The 24,585-nt window shown below is 53.7% G+C and overlaps 1 protein-coding gene across 1 annotated transcript; it reads right to left on the bottom strand.

Moving 5' to 3' along the window:
* Nucleotides 1-7,905: 7,905 nt before the first annotated feature.
* Nucleotides 7,906-8,666, bottom strand: LOC131559684 (COMM domain-containing protein 4-like; the record flags this gene model as incomplete). Its single annotated transcript, XM_058808101.1, has 4 exons — nt 8,663-8,666; nt 8,422-8,480; nt 8,139-8,178; nt 7,906-8,045 (listed from the first exon to the last, which is right to left on the bottom strand). Coding segments are annotated over exons 1-4 (243 nt in total), but the record flags the coding sequence as incomplete, so codon positions are not given.
* Nucleotides 8,667-24,585: the final 15,919 nt, after the last annotated feature.

A 24,585-nucleotide genomic window follows, 5' to 3' on the forward strand; every position in this document is an offset into this window, starting at 1 on the left:
AGACAATATTCTGCCATCGACGGGGTTTTCAGGCGCAAGCTTCCAGCCTCCCTTTCGCCACCCCGCACATCCGGTTCTACTATTAGCGGCAATACCCAGCCCCTGCACCCATGTCACGGGCCTACAGTGATCTCGGCGCAAGAACGCTACAGTCTCAGGTACCAGCCCTAAGGTTGCTGCGATGTGTTAAGCCGCAATTCCAGTCGCACAATGACAAGACCAGGCCCAGTGATCTCAGCCCTTTTAGCTCTTTCCCCACAAGCTTTATTTTACTGCCAGCTCTCTTCTTGCAGCTCCAGCTCTGTGTTTTTCCAGCTTCAAATGCCAGCATCTGGCTCTTGGCTCCAGCTTGGAAACAATTCAGCTCCCGCACCAGCCTCCGAAAGCCCACCCCACCATCCATATGCTAGCCCTGCAGTGATTTTAGCCCCCAGCGAGCAGTCCCCAGTCACTTTGCCGCCCCCTGCGTAAGTTCTCCTGGATGCCCACAGCCCCGTTCACAGGTCTGGTGCCTTTGCCATTTCCATTGACGTTGCCAGCCCCGCAGTCCACTTCCCAGCCCCACAGTGCGCCCCAAGAGGTGCCATCACAGGCGCAGACAATATTCTGCCATCGACGGGGTTTTCAGGCGCAAGCTTCCAGCCTCCCTTTCGCCACCCCGCACATCCGGTTCTACTATTAGCGGCAATACCCAGCCCCTGCACCCATGTCACGGGCCTACAGTGATCTCGGCGCAAGAACGCTACAGTCTCAGGTACCAGCCCTAAGGTTGCTGCGATGTGTTAAGCCGCAATTCCAGTCGCACAATGACAAGACCAGGCCCAGTGATCTCAGCCCTTTTAGCTCTTTCCCCACAAGCTTTATTTTACTGCCAGCTCTCTTCTTGCAGCTCCAGCTCTGTGTTTTTCCAGCTTCAAATGCCAGCATCTGGCTCTTGGCTCCAGCTTGGAAACAATTCAGCTCCCGCACCAGCCTCCGAAAGCCCACCCCACCATCCATATGCTAGCCCTGCAGTGATTTTAGCCCCCAGCGAGCAGTCCCCAGTCACTTTGCCACCCCCTGCGTAAGTTCTCCTGGATGCCCACAGCCCCGTTCACAGGTCTAGTGCCTTTGCCATTTCCATTGACGTTGCCAGCCCCGCAGTCCACTTCCCAGCCCCACAGTGCGCCCCAAGAGGTGCCATCACAGGCGCAGGCAATATTCTGCCATCGACGGGGTTTTCAGGCGCAAGCTTCCAGCCTCCCTTTCGCCACCCCGCACATCCGGTTCTACTATTAGCGGCAATACCCAGCCCCTGCACCCATGTCACGGGCCTACAGTGATCTCGGCGCAAGAACGCTACAGTCTCAGGTACCAGCCCTAAGGTTGCTGCGATGTGTTAAGCCGCAATTCCAGTCGCACAATGACAAGACCAGGCCCAGTGATCTCAGCCCTTTTAGCTCTTTCCCCACAAGCTTTATTTTACTGCCAGCTCTCTTCTTGCAGCTCCAGCTCTGTGTTTTTCCAGCTTCAAATGCCAGCATCTGGCTCTTGGCTCCAGCTTGGAAACAATTCAGCTCCCGCACCAGCCTCCGAAAGCCCACCCCACCATCCATATGCTAGCCCTGCAGTGATTTTAGCCCCCAGCGAGCAGTCCCCAGTCACTTTGCCGCCCCCTGCGTAAGTTCTCCTGGATGCCCACAGCCCCGTTCACAGGTCTAGTGCCTTTGCCATTTCCATTGACGTTGCCAGCCCCGCAGTCCACTTCCCAGCCCCACAGTGCGCCCCAAGAGGTGCCATCACAGGCGCAGGCAATATTCTGCCATCGACGGGGTTTTCAGGCGCAAGCTTCCAGCCTCCCTTTCGCCACCCCGCACATCCGGTTCTACTATTAGCGGCAATACCCAGCCCCTGCACCCATGTCACGGGCCTACAGTGATCTTGGCGCAAGAACGCTACAGTCTCAGGTACCAGCCCTAAGGTTGCTGCGATGTGTTAAGCCGCAATTCCAGTCGCACAATGACAAGACCAGGCCCAGTGATCTCAGCCCTTTTAGCTCTTTCCCCACAAGCTTTATTTTACTGCCAGCTCTCTTCTTCCAGCTGTGTCCCATTCTGCGATTAGTCCTCAGATCGACAGTGAGTATCTCTTGTAGCAGTGACTCTTTCTGCAGCACTGCAGTCCCCACCCCGGCCCCAGTGATTTCAGCTCCAGTCCCACAAGCTTTATTTAACTGCCAGCTCTTCTTTTGCACTTTCTGCTCTAAATCTTCACAGTAGTGCCACACAATACTACTTGTGCTTCTCAGGACAGGATCTTTCTTTTAGCTCTCGTTCTTGAGCTCTGATCACAGCCCTTACAGCAATTTCAATTCCAACCATGCAGTTCACCTCCCCGCTCCGCAATCCCTATCCCAGCCCCACGGGGGTTTTACACCAAACCCTACCATATTTCTGTCTCCTCCAGGTCTGCTGCCTCAGCTCCAACTCCTCAGCTTCCTACTGGCTGCAGCTAAAAGCTGCTCATGCTTCTCACTGCACCTTGGGGCTGTTGATAAGGCCACAAATCAGTTACTGCCATCATTACAATTTCAGTATCTCTAGAAGCTGTCCCATCCACCCACCCTGCCCTAAGTGGCAACCCCAAGTGGCATCCCAACTCTGGGGACACTGGAGGCCTGAAGCTCAACATCCACCCTCCCCCTCACCCTGGCTCTCAGCCCAGCACCTGCACAAAGGCCTCCTCACCTCCCCTCAGGCAGCTCCAGGGGCTGGCAATAGCCACTGGACTCCTGCCCCCCCCCATCCCAAAAGGCACTCTTGGGCTGGTTCTTGGGCCCTAGAACCCTCTGAGCCCCCACACCCTCAGCCCCTTGTTGGTACCACAGGGCAGGGGCTGGGAACCCCCAGGCATAACCTGCAGGCCCAGTGCTGCAGCTCCATGCCTTCCTCCCATGGCATTTATCTAGCCTCAGCATTTCTACCACTCCACGTTGTTTTGGGCCTGGCTCATGCCAAAATCATTATTCCACACCCTGGGGTTTTATGTCCCCACTGCTCTCACAACTGGTGCTTCAGCCCCAGTCCCACAACCCTTACCGAATTAACATGAGATATCTAGTAAAGAAAACAAATCAAACCAAAAAGATGTATTAAAACGGGCAATAATAAAATAACACAATTAAGAAAAAAAACATTACTAGTAAAAACAAAATAAAGTAATAAAAATACAAAAAGCAAGCTTTATTCCTTGTATTCTGAACATTTCTTTAAATCCAGAAACCGCGAAACGGCTACTTTCCAGCCCCCAGTGACAGCAGGCAGTGCCCCCCCCCCCCCCCGCACCGCGCCACTCCAGGCCCCACACCAGCCGCCGGCTACCCGAGCCACGCAGGGCGCGGCAGAAAGAACTGGACACGGCCGGCCCCAGATACGGCCGCAGGCGTCGCGTCCGTGCTCACCAGCGCTTCCCGGATCAGCTGCCGCGGGGGTCCCGTCCTGGCGCAGCGCCGCTCCTCGGATCGCGCATCCGCAGCTCCCGTCGCTCCCAGCTTCACCGCCGAACTGAAGCCATTGCCGCCCCAACGCCCGCTATTTATGCCCCACGGGCGGACAGCCAGCCAATCACAACCCGAGGCAGCGCCTGCCGGCTCCACCAATCCCAGCCCGCAAATTCCCGCCGCGCTCGGATCCGTGACTCCCCGCGGTCCCCTCAAGCGCTGCTCCCGCCGCCGCCATTGCTGTGGCCGCGTCCGCCCGCTGCCCGCCGCCTGCCCGCTTCCCTGGACCAGAACCTGATCCCGACCAGGACCTGAACTGGAAGCTCCCGGCCGCCCTTCCCGTCCGCAACAGCGCCTGCCGAGGCAGCGGCAGCGGGGACGCTGCTCCGCCGGCTCCCAAAGCGGCGGTGGCGGGAGCGGCGCCTCAGACGTACGGGCGAGCGGGGCCAGTCTGAGGCGGCGAGCCGCGACTGAGCGGGCTGAGATCGGCGAGACCGCTTCCGGTTTGAAAGGGCGGCTGTGATTGGACAGGGCGGACGGAGAAAGGCGGGCCGTGATTGGCAGGCTTAGGAGCCGTCAGGCTGAGGCCCGTGGGAGCGTGGGGCGGAGCTCGGGCTGCCCGAAGGGCTCGCAGGCGGCGGCGGCGGCGGCGGCGGCGGCGGCGGCGGCGGCGGCGGCGGCGGCGGCGGCGGCGGCGGCGGCGGCGGCGGCGGCGGCGGCGGCGGCGGCGCTCGCCAAACCCCCGTCCCCTTCTCCGGCCTTCTCTCGTGCCCAGGTCCCGGCGAAAAGACCCCCGCAGAGCCCCTACCGGAGCGCCCCATCGGCACTCGGGGCAGGAGGCGGAGAGGAGTGTAGCCCGGGAGGAGTTCCGGGTCGTCTTTGCGGCAGCAGGGCGGACTAGGGAGCGGCGGCGATTTGGTGAGGAGAGGGCTCGGGAGCGGGGAGGGCGTGCAGCGCCCGCTGCGGGCTCTGGGTGCCTCTTCTACCGCAGTGCTTCCGCTTCTGCGGGGACTTGGCCTGCCCCGACTGGCCGAGATCAGCACCCTGGCCAAAGTTAAGTGCCCGCGTCCCCCTGCCCGCCCTCCGCCTGCTGCGGGCCCGCTGCTCACCCTCGTCGTCGGATGTTATAGATGATAAAACAATATTGGCTTTCACATTCATAGATTAGCTTTTTGCATTACAAGTATTTTGATATGGTAAAACTTATACTTACTTTTAACTGCTTTGTATAGTGTAATATGCCAGTTTATGTATGCACTGTATATTTCATATGAATAGTAGCCTGATAAATATATCGTAGGCTTTAGCAAAATGTTGAAATAGAAACTAAAGTACTTCTATGTAACTAACTCAGAAAATGGTGTAAAGCAATTATTCTGTTTCTTATAACTGCAGACTGCCCCTACCAAGTGATAATAGTGACAAAAAGAGCTTAAGCATCCAGGAAGCATTTATCGACTCTTATCGGTATTATCAGGGAGTGCGAAGCAACAGGATAAAACTACAGGAAGAAATAAAATGTGTAGATCTCATTTACAGAACGTTCTGCAGACAAGTCAGAGGTTAAAACCAAACAAGAGAGTTCCTGGAACATCAAAAAGTCAAAGGAATGTTTGAATAATGTGTAAGTTAATGAATATGCATGTAACCTCAGCAATGTAACAGTATATAGTGAACATGTTTTTAAGCTACCTCTGTGCTCTTTGGCTGTGTGCTAAAAGCATCCCAGTGCTGGATTATTTTGTCCTTTTATCCTTTAATAAACTTTTAAAAATTTTAAAGAATGAACTCTGTTTATCACATCAGTGAAGCTTAAGCTGATCTGCATCCAGGTGTTTTGGGACCTGCTGGGGCAGGCCATCGAGGTAAGTGTGGGGCTACTGCAGTGGAGGCCAAGTATTTCAACACAATAGCATAATCAGCAACGTTAATTAATTTTGTGTTCCTCATGCAAGCCTCAGCCTTAAGAACTCTACCAGCCTCTAATAGGATTAATAATACGCATAGTAAGTGTTACTAGTATTAATATTTAGGTAAGGATTGTTAGTGTTAACACTGGTACTAAGTATGTTAGCTGGTATTTACTGTGAAGCTCTGCTCTCCCACAGTATGACAAGGTCCTGAAGCTGTTCTCAGGTGCACAGTTAGGTGAGCACTGCTGTCCTTACCACGATCCCCCGATGGAGCCATGCTCCAGAGACGGGCAGCAATGAATCTGCAGGTGCCTTCCCAAGGTGACAGAGCTCGCCCTCTCTCCTTCCCATCTGCAGTCAGGGGATGTGAAGGCAACCATTGCTGTCCTCGGCTTCATCATCTCCAGTGCAGCCAAGCACAGCATAGACAATGAGTCTCTGTCAAGTGAGCTGCAGCAGCTGGGACTGCCCAAAGGCAGGGGAAGCCCTCAGGGTGGCACCATCAGCCAGACCTGCTGGGATGTTGCTTACAGTTCCCAGCCCTGCCTTCTTCACACCCAGATGGAGGGCAGGCTGCCTGCTGTGCTGTCCTTCATCACCTCCCTTCTGTACCATCCGTCCCTGGGGGCTCCTCAGGTGCTTTGGTGAGGTTTGGCAGCTGCAGGTCTGGTGTGAGCAGAGGGATTCTTCTCTTGTCTCCCCTCATAAGCAAAGCATGCCAGCCAGCTGTGCTGTTTTACATGTCACTGACCCACAAAATTGCAGGAGACTGAGGACTCGTAACAGGTGCAGGACAGGTTCAAAAGGAACTTGGGACAAAACCTCTGTCTTTGTCAGTCCAAAGGGACAGCAGAGCTCACATCTGCTCACAATAATCCTCTGGAGAGCGGAGCAATGTTTGTATGGAAAGATGACTGGGGGTAAAATCAGTGGAAACCGAGTTACATTTGTATCCTAACAGGAGCTATACAAATGTAGGATACAAATATCCTACATTTGTCCCCTATAATGGGACAGAAATTTTAGGGTAAAATACAGGAAAACAGTAGTCTTTTGCATCTGCATATCAGCTGTTGAAATTTTGGGTTCAATTTCTTGAATCACAAATGTCATAGGATTCCTCCCAGATGGCAGCTGCCATGAAGTATGGCTCTTCTTGGTCTTGAGTTTCAGGGGCTGTTTCCAAAGTGACCTACAGACATTGGAATGAAATCATTATTTACTGTGTAAAGGAATCGCTCTCCAAAGCATCAGCCAGGGTCTAAATGTGCCATTCTGCCTTTTAAAAGTACCAACATCACAGGATTTTTCTCAGATTAAAGCTTCCATGGAGTCGGATCTCTCAAGGCTGGCCCTTGAGAATTGTGGGCCTCCTGTGAACTGGTCTTGCCAGAAGGGCTTGCTGAGTTTTCCACTGTGTGGAAAAGAGATCCCATTTGGAGCCTGAAGCCTCGTGTTTCCTGTAGGATTTCCACTCCTAGAATTGCACACTTTGAAGGATTTCTTATAGCTGAAGTTTTCTGGGAGCTAGGACTCTGGCTGGATTTGGGTCTCTGGACTCTCAGGTGAAGTGACCTTGAGACACTAGGGCATGCAAATTTCCTTGCTGTTGAAGAGCTATTGTTCGCACCCAGGAGCCATGGTCTGAATGGGGGTGTCACCTCTTAAATTTGCAAATGTAACAGGATTTCTTCTAAATGAATGGTGCTAAGAACATAAGGTCTGGCTGGCTTTCGACTTAGAGGCGCCTCCTCTAAATTGGTCTTCAGATGCTAGGTTGGAAAGTGTTCCTACATATGCCAAATAGCCCTTGCTATGCAGTTAATAAGCTTCAAAGTACCATGGAGTAGCTGCCCCTGCAAAGATTTTGGCAGAGCCTGGTTGTGGTGCCCCATTCCACTCCACCCCCCTTAGCAGGTCCTTATGGTTGTATGGGGAATCATTGTGGAGCATGCCAACCCAGCTCCATCCTGGGAACAGCACCTGTATTTTACCCTAAAATTTCTGTCCCATTATAGCTCCTGTTAGGATACAAATGTAACTCGGTTTCCACTGATTTTACCCCCAGTCATCTTTCCATACAAACATTGCTCCGCTCTCCAGAGGATTATTGTGAGCAGATGTGAGCTCTGCTGTCCCTTTGGACTGACAAAGACAGAGGTTTTGTCCCAAGTTCCTTTTGAACCTGTCCTGCACCTGTTACGAGTCCTCAGTCTCCTGCAATTTTGTGGGTCAGTGACATGTAAAACAGCACAGCTGGCTGGCATGCTTTGCTTATGAGGGGAGACAAGAGAAGAATCCCTCTGCTCACACCAGACCTGCAGCTGCCAAACCTCACCAAAGCACCTGAGGAGCCCCCAGGGACGGATGGTACAGAAGGGAGGTGATGAAGGACAGCACAGCAGGCAGCCTGCCCTCCATCTGGGTGTGAAGAAGGCAGGGCTGGGAACTGTAAGCAACATCCCAGCAGGTCTGGCTGATGGTGCCACCCTGAGGGCTTCCCCTGCCTTTGGGCAGTCCCAGCTGCTGCAGCTCACTTGACAGAGACTCATTGTCTATGCTGTGCTTGGCTGCACTGGAGATGATGAAGCCGAGGACAGCAATGGTTGCCTTCACATCCCCTGACTGCAGATGGGAAGGAGAGAGGGCGAGCTCTGTCACCTTGGGAAGGCACCTGCAGATTCATTGCTGCCCGTCTCTGGAGCATGGCTCCATCGGGGGATCGTGGTAAGGACAGCAGTGCTCACCTAACTGTGCACCTGAGAACAGCTTCAGGACCTTGTCATACTGTGGGAGAGCAGAGCTTCACAGTAAATACCAGCTAACATACTTAGTACCAGTGTTAACACTAACAATCCTTACCTAAATATTAATACTAGTAACACTTACTATGCGTATTATTAATCCTATTAGAGGCTGGTAGAGTTCTTAAGGCTGAGGCTTGCATGAGGAACACAAAATTAATTAACGTTGCTGATTATGCTATTGTGTTGAAATACTTGGCCTCCACTGCAGTAGCCCCACACTTACCTCGATGGCCTGCCCCAGCAGGTCCCAAAACACCTGGATGCAGATCAGCTTAAGCTTCACTGATGTGATAAACAGAGTTCATTCTTTAAAATTTTTAAAAGTTTATTAAAGGATAAAAGGACAAAATAATCCAGCACTGGGATGCTTTTAGCACACAGCCAAAGAGCACAGAGGTAGCTTAAAAACATGTTCACTATATACTGTTACATTGCTGAGGTTACATGCATATTCATTAACTTACACATTATTCAAACATTCCTTTGACTTTTTGATGTTCCAGGAACTCTCTTGTTTGGTTTTAACCTCTGACTTGTCTGCAGAACGTTCTGTAAATGAGGTCTACACATTTTATTTCTTCCTGTAGTTTTATCCTGTTGCTTCGCACTCCCTGATAATACCGATAAGAGTCGATAAATGCTTCCTGGATGCTTAAGCTCTTTTTGTCACTATTATCACTTGGTAGGGGCAGTCTGCAGTTATAAGAAACAGAATAATTGCTTTACACCATTTTCTGAGTTAGTTACATAGAAGTACTTTAGTTTCTATTTCAACATTTTGCTAAAGCCTACGATATATTTATCAGGCTACTATTCATATGAAATATACAGTGCATACATAAACTGGCATATTACACTATACAAAGCAGTTAAAAGTAAGTATAAGTTTTACCATATCAAAATACTTGTAATGCAAAAAGCTAATCTATGAATGTGAAAGCCAATATTGTTTTATCATCTATAACATCCGACGACGAGGGTGAGCAGCGGGCCCGCAGCAGGCGGAGGGCGGGCAGGGGGACGCGGGCACTTAACTTTGGCCAGGGTGCTGATCTCGGCCAGTCGGGGCAGGCCAAGTCCCCGCAGAAGCGGAAGCACTGCGGTAGAAGAGGCACCCAGAGCCCGCAGCGGGCGCTGCACGCCCTCCCCGCTCCCGAGCCCTCTCCTCACCAAATCGCCGCCGCTCCCTAGTCCGCCCTGCTGCCGCAAAGACGACCCGGAACTCCTCCCGGGCTACACTCCTCTCCGCCTCCTGCCCCGAGTGCCGATGGGGCGCTCCGGTAGGGGCTCTGCGGGGGTCTTTTCGCCGGGACCTGGGCACGAGAGAAGGCCGGAGAAGGGGACGGGGGTTTGGCGAGCGCCGCCGCCGCCGCCGCCGCCGCCGCCGCCGCCGCCGCCGCCGCCGCCGCCGCCGCCGCCGCCGCCGCCGCCTGCGAGCCCTTCGGGCAGCCCGAGCTCCGCCCCACGCTCCCACGGGCCTCAGCCTGACGGCTCCTAAGCCTGCCAATCACGGCCCGCCTTTCTCCGTCCGCCCTGTCCAATCACAGCCGCCCTTTCAAACCGGAAGCGGTCTCGCCGATCTCAGCCCGCTCAGTCGCGGCTCGCCGCCTCAGACTGGCCCCGCTCGCCCGTACGTCTGAGGCGCCGCTCCCGCCACCGCCGCTTTGGGAGCCGGCGGAGCAGCGTCCCCGCTGCCGCTGCCTCGGCAGGCGCTGTTGCGGACGGGAAGGGCGGCCGGGAGCTTCCAGTTCAGGTCCTGGTCGGGATCAGGTTCTGGTCCAGGGAAGCGGGCAGGCGGCGGGCAGCGGGCGGACGCGGCCACAGCAATGGCGGCGGCGGGAGCAGCGCTTGAGGGGACCGCGGGGAGTCACGGATCCGAGCGCGGCGGGAATTTGCGGGCTGGGATTGGTGGAGCCGGCAGGCGCTGCCTCGGGTTGTGATTGGCTGGCTGTCCGCCCGTGGGGCATAAATAGCGGGCGTTGGGGCGGCAATGGCTTCAGTTCGGCGGTGAAGCTGGGAGCGACGGGAGCTGCGGATGCGCGATCCGAGGAGCGGCGCTGCGCCAGGACGGGACCCCCGCGGCAGCTGATGCGGGAAGCGCTGGTGAGCACGGACGCGACGCCTGCGGCCGTATCTGGGGCCGGCCGTGTCCAGTTCTTTCTGCCGCGCCCTGCGTGGCTCGGGTAGCCGGCGGCTGGTGTGGGGCCTGGAGTGGCGCGGTGCGGGGGGGGGGGGGGGCACTGCCTGCTGTCACTGGGGGCTGGAAAGTAGCCGTTTCGCGGTTTCTGGATTTAAAGAAATGTTCAGAATACAAGGAATAAAGCTTGCTTTTTGTATTTTTATTACTTTATTTTGTTTTTACTAGTAATGTTTTTTTTCTTAATTGTGTTATTTTATTATTGCCCGTTTTAATACATCTTTTTGGTTTGATTTGTTTTCTTTACTAGATATCTCATGTTAATTCGGTAAGGGTTGTGGGACTGGGGCTGAAGCACCAGTTGTGAGAGCAGTGGGGACATAAAACCCCAGGGTGTGGAATAATGATTTTGGCATGAGCCAGGCCCAAAACAACGTGGAGTGGTAGAAATGCTGAGGCTAGATAAATGCCATGGGAGGAAGGCATAGAGCTGCAGCACTGGGCCTGCAGGTTATGCCTGGGGGTTCCCAGCCCCTGCCCTGTGGTACCAACAAGGGGCTGAGGGTGTGGGGGCTCAGAGGGTTCTAGGGCCCAAGAACCAGCCCAAGAGTGCCTTTTGGGATGGGGGGGGGGCAGGAGTCCAGTGGCTATTGCCAGCCCCTGGAGCTGCCTGAGGGGAGGTGAGGAGGCCTTTGTGCAGGTGCTGGGCTGAGAGCCAGGGTGAGGGGGAGGGTGGATGTTGAGCTTCAGGCCTCCAGTGTCCCCAGAGTTGGGATGCCACTTGGGGTTGCCACTTAGGGCAGGGTGGGTGGATGGGACAGCTTCTAGAGATACTGAAATTGTAATGATGGCAGTAACTGATTTGTGGCCTTATCAACAGCCCCAAGGTGCAGTGAGAAGCATGAGCAGCTTTTAGCTGCAGCCAGTAGGAAGCTGAGGAGTTGGAGCTGAGGCAGCAGACCTGGAGGAGACAGAAATATGGTAGGGTTTGGTGTAAAACCCCCGTGGGGCTGGGATAGGGATTGCGGAGCGGGGAGGTGAACTGCATGGTTGGAATTGAAATTGCTGTAAGGGCTGTGATCAGAGCTCAAGAACGAGAGCTAAAAGAAAGATCCTGTCCTGAGAAGCACAAGTAGTATTGTGTGGCACTACTGTGAAGATTTAGAGCAGAAAGTGCAAAAGAAGAGCTGGCAGTTAAATAAAGCTTGTGGGACTGGAGCTGAAATCACTGGGGCCGGGGTGGGGACTGCAGTGCTGCAGAAAGAGTCACTGCTACAAGAGATACTCACTGTCGATCTGAGGACTAATCGCAGAATGGGACACAGCTGGAAGAAGAGAGCTGGCAGTAAAATAAAGCTTGTGGGGAAAGAGCTAAAAGGGCTGAGATCACTGGGCCTGGTCTTGTCATTGTGCGACTGGAATTGCGGCTTAACACATCGCAGCAACCTTAGGGCTGGTACCTGAGACTGTAGCGTTCTTGCGCCGAGATCACTGTAGGCCCGTGACATGGGTGCAGGGGCTGGGTATTGCCGCTAATAGTAGAACCGGATGTGCGGGGTGGCGAAAGGGAGGCTGGAAGCTTGCGTCTGAAAACCCCGTCGATGGCAGAATATTGCCTGCGCCTGTGATGGCACCTCTTGGGGCGCACTGTGGGGCTGGGAAGTGGACTGCGGGGCTGGCAACGTCAATGGAAATGGCAAAGGCACTAGACCTGTGAACGGGGCTGTGGGCATCCAGGAGAACTTACGCAGGGGGCGGCAAAGTGACTGGGGACTGCTCGGTGGGGGCTAAAATCTCTGCAGGGCTAGCATATGGATGGTGGGGTGGGCTTTCGGAGGCTGGTGCGGGAGCTGAATTGTTTCCAAGCTGGAGCCAAGAGCCAGATGCTGGCATTTGAAGCTGGAAAAACACAGAGCTGGAGCTGCAAGAAGAGAGCTGGCAGTAAAATAAAGCTTGTGGGGAAAGAGCTAAAAGGGCTGAGATCACTGGGCCTGGTCTTGTCATTGTGCGACTGGAATTGGGGCTTAACACATCGCAGCAACCTTAGGGCTGGTACCTGAGACTGTAGCGTTCTTGCGCCGAGATCACTGTAGGCCCGTGACATGGGTGCAGGGGCTGGGTATTGCCGCTAATAGTAGAACCGGATGTGCGGGGTGGCGAAAGGGAGGCTGGAAGCTTGCGCCTGAAAACCCCGTCGATGGCAGAATATTGCCTGCGCCTGTGATGGCACCTCTTGGGGCGCACTGTGGGGCTGGGAAGTGGACTGCGGGGCTGGCAACGTCAATGGAAATGGCAAAGGCACTAGACCTGTGAACGGGGCTGTGGGCATCCAGGAGAACTTACGCAGGGGGCGGCAAAGTGACTGGGGACTGCTCGCTGGGGGCTAAAATCACTGCAGGGCTAGCATATGGATGGTGGGGTGGGCTTTCGGAGGCTGGTGCGGGAGCTGAATTGTTTCCAAGCTGGAGCCAAGAGCCAGATGCTGGCATTTGAAGCTGGAAAAACACAGAGCTGGAGCTGCAAGAAGAGAGCTGGCAGTAAAATAAAGCTTGTGGGGAAAGAGCTAAAAGGGCTGAGATCACTGGGCCTGGTCTTGTCATTGTGCGACTGGAATTGGGGCTTAACACATCGCAGCAACCTTAGGGCTGGTACCTGAGACTGTAGCATTCTTGCGCCGAGATCACTGTAGGCCCGTGACATGGGTGCAGGGGCTGGGTATTGCCGCTAATAGTAGAACCGGATGTGCGGGGTGGCGAAAGGGAGGCTGGAAGCTTGCGCCTGAAAAACCCGTCGATGGCAGAATATTGCCTGCGCCTGTGATGGCACCTCTTGGGGCGCACTGTGGGGCTGGGAAGTGGACTGCGGGGCTGGCAACGTCAATGGAAATGGCAAAGGCACTAGACCTGTGAACGGGGCTGTGGGCATCCAGGAGAACTTACGCAGGGGGCGGCAAAGTGACTGGGGACTGCTCGCTGGGGGCTAAAATCACTGCAGGGCTAGCATATGGATGGTGGGGTGGGCTTTCGGAGGCTGGTGCGGGAGCTGAATTGTTTCCAAGCTGGAGCCAAGAGCCAGATGCTGGCATTTGAAGCTGGAAAAACACAGAGCTGGAGCTGCAAGAAGAGAGCTGGCAGTAAAATAAAGCTTGTGGGGAAAGAGCTAAAAGGGCTGAGATCACTGGGCCTGGTCTTGTCATTGTGCGACTGGAATTGCGGCTTAACACATCACAGCAACCTTAGGGCTGGTACCTGAGACTGTAGCGTTCTTGCGCCGAGATCACTGTAGGCCCGTGACATGGGTGCAGGGGCTGGGTATTGCCGCTAATAGTAGAACCGGATGTGCGGGGTGGCGAAAGGGAGGCTGGAAGCTTGCGCCTGAAAACCCCGTCGATGGCAGAATATTGCCTGCGCCTGTGATGGCACCTCTTGGGGCGCACTGTGGGGCTGGGAAGTGGACTGCGGGGCTGGCAACGTCAATGGAAATGGCAAAGGCACTAGACCTGTGAACGGGGCTGTGGGCATCCAGGAGAACTTACGCAGGGGGCGGCAAAGTGACTGGGGACTGCTCGGTGGGGGCTAAAATCACTGCAGGGCTAGCATATGGATGGTGGGGTGGGCTTTCGGAGGCTGGTGCGGGAGCTGAATTGTTTCCAAGCTGGAGCCAAGAGCCAGATGCTGGCATTTGAAGCTGGAAAAACACAGAGCTGGAGCTGCAAGAAGAGAGCTGGCAGTAAAATAAAGCTTGTGGGGAAAGAGCTAAAAGGGCTGAGATCACTGGGCCTGGTCTTGTCATTGTGCGACTGGAATTGGGGCTTAACACATCGCAGCAACCTTAGGGCTGGTACCTGAGACTGTAGCGTTCTTGCGCCGAGATCACTGTAGGCCCGTGACATGGGTGCAGGGGCTGGGTATTGCCGCTAATAGTAGAACCGGATGTGCGGGGTGGCGAAAGGGAGGCTGGAAGCTTGCGCCTGAAAAACCCGTCGATGGCAGAATATTGCCTGCGCCTGTGATGGCACCTCTTGGGGCGCACTGTGGGGCTGGGAAGTGGACTGCGGGGCTGGCAACGTCAATGGAAATGGCAAAGGCACTAGACCTGTGAACGGGGCTGTGGGCATCCAGGAGAACTTACGCAGGGGGCGGCAAAGTGACTGGGGACTGCTCGGTGGGTGCTAAAATCACTGCAGGGCTAGCATATGGATGGTGGGGTGGGCTTTCGGAGGCTGGTGCGGGAGCTGAATTGTTTCCAAGCTGGAGCCAAGAGCCAGATGCTGGCATTTGAAGCTGGAAAAACACAGAGCTGGAGCTGCAAGAAGAGAGCTGGCAGTAAAATAAAGCTTGTGGGGAAAGAGCTAAAAGGGCTGAGATCACTGGGCCTGGTCTTGTCATTGTGCGACTGGAATTGGGGCTTAACACATCGCAGCAACCTTAGGGCTGGTACCTGAGACTGTAGCGTTCTTGCGCCGAGATCACTGTAGGCCCGTGACATGGGTGCAGGGGCTGGGTATTGCCGCTAATAGTAGAACCGGATGTGCGGGGTGGCGAAAGGGAGGCTGGAAGCTTGCGCCTGAAAACCCCGTCGATGGCAGAATATTGCCTGCGCCTGTGATGGCACCTCTTGGGGCGCACTGTGGGGCTGGGAAGTGGACTGCGGGGCTGGCAACGTCAATGGAAATGGCAAAGGCACTAGACCTGTGAACGGGGCTGTGGGCATCCAGGAGAACTTACGCAGGGGGCGGCAAAGTGACTGGGGACTGCTCGCTGGGGGCTAAAATCACTGCAGGGCTAGCATATGGATGGTGGGGTGGGCTTTCGGAGGCTGGTGCGGGAGCTGAATTGTTTCCAAGCTGGAGCCAAGAGCCAGATGCTGGCATTTGAAGCTGGAAAAACACAGAGCTGGAGCTGCAAGAAGAGAGCTGGCAGTAAAATAAAGCTTGTGGGGAAAGAGCTAAAAGGGCTGAGATCACTGGGCCTGGTCTTGTCATTGTGCGACTGGAATTGGGGCTTAACACATCGCAGCAACCTTAGGGCTGGTACCTGAGACTGTAGCGTTCTTGCGCCGAGATCACTGTAGGCCCGTGACATGGGTGCAGGGGCTGGGTATTGCCGCTAATAGTAGAACCGGATGTGCGGGGTGGCGAAAGGGAGGCTGGAAGCTTGCGCCTGAAAACCCCGTCGATGGCAGAATATTGCCTGCGCCTGTGATGGCACCTCTTGGGGCGCACTGTGGGGCTGGGAAGTGGACTGCGGGGCTGGCAACGTCAATGGAAATGGCAAAGGCACTAGACCTGTGAACGGGGCTGTGGGCATCCAGGAGAACTTACGCAGGGGGCGGCAAAGTGACTGGGGACTGCTCGCTGGGGGCTAAAATCACTGCAGGGCTAGCATATGGATGGTGGGGTGGGCTTTCGGAGGCTGGTGCGGGAGCTGAATTGTTTCCAAGCTGGAGCCAAGAGCCAGATGCTGGCATTTGAAGCTGGAAAAACACAGAGCTGGAGCTGCAAGAAGAGAGCTGGCAGTAAAATAAAGCTTGTGGGGAAAGAGCTAAAAGGGCTGAGATCACTGGGCCTGGTCTTGTCATTGTGCGACTGGAATTGGGGCTTAACACATCGCAGCAACCTTAGGGCTGGTACCTGAGACTGTAGCGTTCTTGCGCCGAGATCACTGTAGGCCCGTGACATGGGTGCAGGGGCTGGGTATTGCCGCTAATAGTAGAACCGGATGTGCGGGGTGGCGAAAGGGAGGCTGGAAGCTTGCGCCTGTAAACCCCGTCGATGGCAGAATATTGTCTGCGCCTGTGATGGCACCTCTTGGGGCGCACTGTGGATCCAGTAAGTCCCAGGTACGTTCTAGGTATAGTTCTAGGTACAGTTCTAGGTTCCTGAGGTGGTCCTGAGTCAGTGCTGAGATTGTGCTGAGTGAGTGCTGAGATGGTCCTGAGTCTGTGTTGATTGTTTGCTGAGATGGTGCTGAATGGTGCTGAGATGGTGCGGGTTGGTTGCTGAAATGGTCCTTAGTGGGTGCTGATTGCTTGCTGAGATCGTCCTGATTGGGGGCGGATTGGTTGCTGAGATGCTCCTGAGTCGATGCTGATTGGTTTCTGAGATGGTCCTGATTCGCGGCGGATTGGTTGCTGAGATGGTGCTGAGTGGGTGCTGATTGGTTGGTGAGATGGTGCTGAGTGGGTTCAGATTGGTTGCTGAGATGGTGCTGATTGGTTGTTGAGATTGTTTTAGTGGGTGCTGAATTGGTGCTGATTGGTTTCTGGGATGATGCTGAGTGGGTGCTGTGATGGTGCTGAGTGGATGCTGCGATGGTCCTGATTGGGTGCTGATTGGTTGCTCGGATGGTGCTTTCGGGGTGCTGATTGGTTGCTGAAATGGTCCTGATTAGGTGATGATTGGTTGCTAAGATGGTGCTGGGTGGGTGCTGATTGGTTGCTCAGATGGTGCTGGGTGGGTGCTGATTGGTTGGTGAGATGGTGCTGAGTGGGTCCTGATTGGTTGCTGAGATGGTGCTGATTGGTTGTTGAGATTGTTTTAGTGGGTGCTGAATTGGTGCAGATTGGTTGCTAAGATGGCCCTGAGTGGGTGCTGAAATGGTGCTGATTGGTTGCAGCGATGGTCCTGATTGGGTGCTGATTGGTTGCTCAGATGGTGCTTTGGGGGTGCTGATTGGTTGCTGAGATGGTGCAAAGTGGGTGCTGATTGGTTGCTGCGATGGTCCTGATTGGTTGCTGAGGTGGTGCTGAGATGTGTCTGATTGGTGGTGAGATGGTGCTGAGTAGGTGTAGATTGGTTGCTGAGATGGCGCTGAGTGGGTGGTGCGAAGGTCCTGAGATGGTGCAGATTGGTTGCTGAGATTGTTATGAGTGGGTCCTGATTGGTTGCTGAGATTGTTATGAGTGGGTGTTGATTGGTTGCTCAGATGGTGCTTTGGTGGTGCTCATTGGTTGGTGAGATGGTCCTGATTATGTGCTGATTGGTTGCTGAGATGGTGCTGGGTGGGTGCTGATTGGTTGCTGAGATAGTGCTGAATGGTTGCTAAGATGGTGCTGAGTGCCTGCTGAGATAGTGCTAGATGGATGCTAGGATGGTCCTGAGGGGGTGCTGCTTGGTTGCTGAAATGGTCCTGAGATGGTGCTGAGTTGGCGCTGTTTGGTTGCTGGGACGATGCTGAGTGGTTGCTGATTGGTTGCTGGGATGGCCCTGAGTGGGTGCTGAGATGGTTCTGAGTGGGTGGTGCGAAGGTCCTGAGATGGTGCAGATTGGTTGCTAAGATGGCCCTGAGTGGGTGCTGAGTGGATGCTGCCATGGTCCTGATTGGGTGCTGATTGGTTGCTGATATTGTTATGAGTGGGTCCTGATTGGTTGCTGATACTGTTATGAGTGGGTCCTGATTGGTTGCTGAGAATGTTATGAGTGGATGCAGATTGGTTGCTGAGATGGTTCTGAGTGGGTGCTGATTGGTTGCTGAGATGGTCCTGATTGGGTGCTGATTGGTTGCTGATATTGTTATGAGTGGGTCCTGATTGGTTGCTGAGAATGTTATGAGTGGATGCAGATTGGTTGCTGAGATGGTTCTGAGTGGGTGCTGATTGGTTGCTGAGATGGCCCTGATTGGTTGCTGATTGGTTGCTGTGATGGTGCTGGGTTGGTCCTGATTGGTTGTGGAGATTGTTATGAGTGGGTGCTGATTGGTTGCTCAGATGATTCTTTGGGGGTGCTGATTGGTTGCTGAGATGGTACTAAGTGGGTGCTGATTGGTTGGTGAGATGGTGCTGAGTGGGTTCAGATTGGTTGCTGAGATGGTGCTGAGATGGTGCTGATTGGTTGTTGAGATTGTTTTAGTGGGTGCTGAATTGGTGCTGATTGGTTTCTGGGATGATGCTGAGTGGGTGCTGAGATGGTGCTGAGTGGATGCTGCGATGGTCCTGATTGGGTTTTGATTGGTTGCAGAGATGGTCCTGAGTCGTTGCTTAGATGGTGCTTATTGGTTGCTGAAATGGTGCTGAATGGGTGCTGAGATGGTGCTGAGTCGGTGCTGATTGGTGGTGAGATGGTGCTGAGCGGATGCTGATTGGTTGCCGACATGGTGCTGAGATGGTGCTGAGTGGGTGGTGTGAAGGTCCTGAGATGGTGCAGATTGGTTGCTAAGATGGCCCTGAGTGGGTGCTGAAATGGTGCTGATTGGTTGCAGCGATGGTCCTGAGTGGGTGCTGATTGGTTGCTGCGATGATGCTGAGTGGGTCCTGATTGGTTGTTGACTTTGTTATGAGTGGGTCCTGATTGGTTGCTGATATTGTTATGAGTGGGTGCTGATTTGTTGCTCCGATGGTGCTGAGGGTGTGCTGATTGGTTGCTGAGATGGTGCTGATTGGGTGCTGAGATGGTGCTGTGATGGTGCTGAGTGGATGCTGCGATGGTCCTGATTGGGTGCTGATTGGTTGCTCAGATGGTGCTTTGGGGGTGCTGATTGGTTGCTGAGATGGTGCAAAGTGGGTGCTGATTGGTTGCTGCGATGGTCCTGATTGGTTGCTGAGGTGGTGCTGAGATGTGTCTGATTGGTGGTGAGATGGTGCTGAGTAGGTGTAGATTGGTTGCTGAGATGGCGCTGAGTGGGTGGTGCGAAGGTCCTGAGATGGTGCAGATTGGTTGCTGAGATTGTTATGAGTGGGTCCTGATTGGTTGCTGAGATTGTTATGAGTGGGTGTTGATTGGTTGCTCAGATGGTGCTTTGGTGGTGCTCATTGGTTGGTGAGATGGTCCTGATTATGTGCTGATTGGTTGCTGAGATGGTGCTGGGTGGGTGCTGATTGGTTGCTGAGATAGTGCTGAATGGTTGCTAAGATGGTGCTGAGTGCCTGCTGAGATAGTGCTAGATGGATGCTAGGATGGTCCTGAGGGGGTGCTGCTTGGTTGCTGAAATGGTCCTGAGATGGTGCTGAGTTGGCGCTGTTTGGTTGCTGGGACGATGCTGAGTGGTTGCTGATTGGTTGCTGGGATGGCCCTGAGTGGGTGCTGAGATGGTTCTGAGTGGGTGGTGCGAAGGTCCTGAGATGGTGCAGATTGGTTGCTAAGATGGCCCTGAGTGGGTGCTGAGTGGATGCTGCCATGGTCCTGATTGGGTGCTGATTGGTTGCTGATATTGTTATGAGTGGGTCCTGATTGGTTGCTGAGAATGTTATGAGTGGATGCAGATTGGTTGCTGAGATGGTTCTGAGTGGGTGCTGATTGGTTGCTGAGATGGCCCTGATTGGTTGCTGATTGGTTGCTGTGATGGTGCTGGGTGGGTCCTGATTGGTTGTGGAGATTGTTATGAGTGGGTGCTGATTGGTTGCTCAGATGATTCTTTGGGGGTGCTGATTGGTTGCTGAGATGGTGCTAAGTGGGTGCTGATTGGTTGCTGCGATGGTCCCGATTGGTTGCTGAGATGGTGCTGAGATGTGTCTGATTGGTGGTGAGATGGTGCTGAGTAGGTGTAGATTGGTTGCTGAGATGGTTGCCGAGTGGGTGCTGATTGGTTGCTAAGATGGCCCTGATTGGTTGCTGAGATGGTGCTGAATGGGTGCTGATTGGTTGCTGAGATGGTGCTGAGATGGTTCTGAGTGGGTGGTTCAAAGATCCTGAGATGGTGCTGATTGGTTGCTGAGATGGTGCTGAATGGGTGCAAAGATGGTGCTGAGTCAGTGCTGAGATGGTGTCGATTGGTTGCTGAGATTGTGCTGAGTGGGTGCTGATATAGTTCTGAGTGGGGTCTGATTGGTTGCTGAGATGGTGTTGACTGGTTGCTGCAATGGTCCTGAGTGGGTGCGGATTGGTTCCTAAGATTGTCTTTATTTGGTGCTGAGTGGGTGCTTATTGGTGTCTGAGATGGTCACCATCTCAGCAACCAATCAGCACCAACTCAGGACAATCTCAGAAACCAATTAGCACCCACTCAGTATCATCTCAGCACCAATCAGCACCCATTCAGCACCATCTCAGCACCCACTCAAGGCCATCTTAGCAACCAATCTGCACCATCTCAGGACCTTCACACCACCCACTCAGCACCATCTCGGCAACCAATCAGCACCCGCTCAGCACCATCTCACCACCAATCAGCACCGACTCAGCACCATCTCAGCACCCACTCAGGGCCATCTCAGCAACCAATCAGCACCCATTCAGCACCATCTCAGCAACCAATCAGGGCCATCTTAGCAACCAATCAGCACCCACTCAGCACCATCTCAGCAACCAATCTGCATCCACTCATAACATTCTCAGCAACCAATCAGGACCCACTCATAACAATATCAGCAACCAATCAGCACCCAATCAGGACCATCAGAGCATCCACTCAGCACCATCTCAGCACCCACTCAGGACCATCTCAGTAACCAATCAGCACCCATTCAGAACCATCTCAGCACCCACTCAGGGCCATCTTAGCAACCAATCTGCACAATCTCAGGACATTCTCACCACCAATCAGCAACATCTCAGCACTATCTCAGCACCATGTCAGCACCCACTCAGCACCATCTGAGAAAACAATCAGGACCCACTCATAACAATATCAGCAACCAATCAGCACCCAATCAGGACCATGGCAGCATCCACTCAGCACCATCTCAGCACCCACTCAGGACCATCTCAGTAACCAATCAGCACCAATTCAGCACCATCTCAGCACCCACTCAGGGCCATCTTAGCAACCAATCACCAACCACTCAGCATCGTCCCAGCAACCAAACAGCGCCAACTCAGCACCATCTCAGGACCATATCAGCAACCAAGCAGCACCCCCTCAGAACCATCCCAGCACTCACCCAGCACCATCTCAGCAACCAATCAGCACATAATCAGGACCATCTCACCAACCAATGAGCACCACCAAAGCACCATCTGAGCAACCAATCAACACCCACTCATAACAATCTCAGCAACCAATCAGGACCCACTCATAACAATCTCAGCAACCAATCTGCACCATCTCAGGACCTTCGCACCACCCACTCAGCGCCATCTCAGCAACCAATTGACACCTACTCAGCACCATCTCACCACCAATCAGACACATCTCAGCACCATCTCAGCAACCAATCAGGACCATCGCAGCAACCAATCAGCACCCACTTAGCACCATCTCAGCAACCAATCAGCACCCCCAAAGAATCATCTGAGCAACCAATCAGCACCCACTCATAACAATCTCAGCAACCAATCAGGACCCACTCATAACAATCTCCACAACCAATCAGAACCCACTCAGCACCATCACAGCAACCAATCAGCAACCACTCAGGACCATTGCAGCAACCAATCTGCACCTACTCAGCACCATCTCACCACCAATCAGCACCATCTCAGCACCATCTCAGCAACCAATCAGCACCCACTCTTAACAATCTCAGCAACCAATCAGCACCCACCCAAACAATCTCAGCAACCAATCAGCACCCACCCAGAATCATCTGAGCAACCAGTCAGCACCCACCCAGCACCATCTTAGCAACCAATCATCACCTACTCAGGACCATTTCAGCAACCAATCACCACCCAGCACCATCCGAGCCACCAATCAGCACCCAATCAGGACCATCGCAGCATCCACTCAGCACCATCACAGCACCATCTCAGCACCCAATCAGCACCATCTCAGCAACCAATCAGCACACCCTCAGCACCATCGGAGCAACAAATCAGCACCCACTCATAACAATATCAGCAACCAATCAGGACCCACTCATAACAAAGTCAACAACCAATCAGGACCCACTCAGCATCATCTCAGCAACCAATCAGCACCCACTCAGGACCATCGCTGCAACCAATCAGCACCATTTCAGCACCCACTCAGGGCCATCTTAGCAACCAATCTGCACCATCTCAGGACCTTCCCACCACCCACTCAGCACCATCTCAGCACCATGTCGGCAACCAATCAGCATCCGCTCAGCACCATCTCAGCACCCACTCAGCATCATCCCAGAAACCAATCAGCACCAATTCAGCTCCCACTAAAACAATCTCAACAACCAATCAGCACCATCTCAGCACCATCTCAGCAACCAATCTGAACCCACTCAGCACCATCTCACCAACCAATCAGCACCCACTCAGCACCATCTCAGCAACCAATCCGCCGCGAATCAGGACCATCTCAGAAACCAATCAGCATCGACTCAGGAGCATCTCAGCAACCAATCCGCCCCCAATCAGGACGATCTCAGCAACCAATCAGCACCCACTTAGCACCATCTCAGCAACCAATCAGCACCCCCAAAGAATCATCTGAGCAACCAATCAGCACCCACTCATAACAATCTCCACAACCAATCAGGACCCACCCAGCACCATCACAGCAACCAATCAGCAACCAATCAGCACCCACTCAGAACCATCTCAGCAACCAATCTGCATCCACTCATAACATTCTCAGCAACCAATCAGGACCCACTCATAACAATATCAGCAACCAATCAGCACCCAATCAGGACCATGGCAGCATCCACTCAGCACCCACTCAGGGCCATCTTAGCAACCAATCTGCACCATCTCAGGACCTTCGCACCACCCACTCAGAACCATCTCAGCACCCACTCAGGGCCATCCCAGCAACCAATCAGCAACCACTCAGCATCGTCCCAGCAACCAAACAGCGCCAACTCAGCACCATCTCAGGACCATTTCAGCAACCAAGCAGCACCCCCTCAGGACCATCCTAGCATCCATCTAGCACTATCTCAGCAGGCACTCAGCACCATCTTAGCAACCATTCAGCACTATCTCAGCAACCAATCAGCACCCACCCAGCACCATCTCAGCAACCAATCAGCACATAATCAGGACCATCTCACCAACCAATGAGCACCACCAAAGCACCATCTGAGCAACCAATCAACACCCACTCATAACAATCTCAGCAACCAATCAGGACCCACTCATAACAATCTCAGCAACCAATCTGCACCATCTCAGGACCTTCGCACCACCCACTCAGCGCCATCTCAGCAACCAATCTACACCTACTCAGCACCATCTCACCACCAATCAGACACATCTCAGCACCACCTCAGCAACCAATCAGGACCATCGCAGCAACCAATCAGCACCCACTTTGCACCATCTCAGCAACCAATCAGCACCCCCAAAGCACCATCTGAGCAACCAATCAGCACCCAATCAGGACCATCGCAGCATCCACTCAGCACCATCACAGCACCATCTCAGCACCCAATCAGCACCATCTCAGCAACCAATCAGCACACCCTCAGCACCATCGGAGCAACAAATCAGCACCCACTCATAACAATATCAGCAACCAATCAGCACCCACTCATAACAAAGTCAACAACCAATCAGGACCCACTCAGCATCATCGCAGCAACCAATCAGCACCCACTCAGGACCATCGCTGCAACCAATCAGCACCATTTCAGCACCCACTCAGGGCCATCTTAGCAACCAATCTGCACCATCTCAGGACCTTCACACCACCCACTCAGCACCATCTCAGCACCATGTCGGCAACCAATCAGCATCCGCTCAGCACCATCTCACCACCAATCAGCACCGACTCAGCACCATCTCAGCACCCATTCAGCACCATTTCAGCAACCAATAAGCACCATCTAAGCAACGACTCAGGACGATCTCTGCAACCAATCAAAACCCAATCAGGACCATCGCAGCATCCACTCAGCACCATCTCAGCACCCACTCAGCATCATCCCAGAAACCAATCAGCACCAATTCAGCACCCACTAAAACAATCTCAACAACCAATCAGCACCATCTCAGCACCATCTCAGCAACCAATCTGAACCCACTCAGCACCATCTCACCAACCAATCAGCACCCACTCAGCACCATCTCAGCAACCAATCCGCCGCGAATCAGGACCATCTCAGAAACCAATCAGCATCGACTCAGGAGCATCTCAGCAACCAATCCGCCCCCAATCAGGACGATCTCAGCAACCAATCAGCACCCACCCAGCACCATCACAGCAACCAATCAGCAACCAATCAGCACCCACTCAGAACCATCTCAGCAACCAATCTGCATCCACTCATAACATTCTCAGCAACCAATCAGGACCCACTCATAACAATATCAGCAACCAATCAGCACCCACTCAGGACCATGGCAGCATCCACTCAGCACCCACTCAGGGCCATCTTAGCAACCAATCTGCACCATCTCAGGACCTTCGCACCACCCACTCAGAACCATCTCAGCACCCACTCAGGGCCATCCCA

This window comes from Ammospiza caudacuta, chromosome 7, assembly GCF_027887145.1.
Source record: "Ammospiza caudacuta isolate bAmmCau1 chromosome 7, bAmmCau1.pri, whole genome shotgun sequence".
Taxonomy (NCBI): Eukaryota; Metazoa; Chordata; class Aves; order Passeriformes; family Passerellidae; genus Ammospiza; species Ammospiza caudacuta.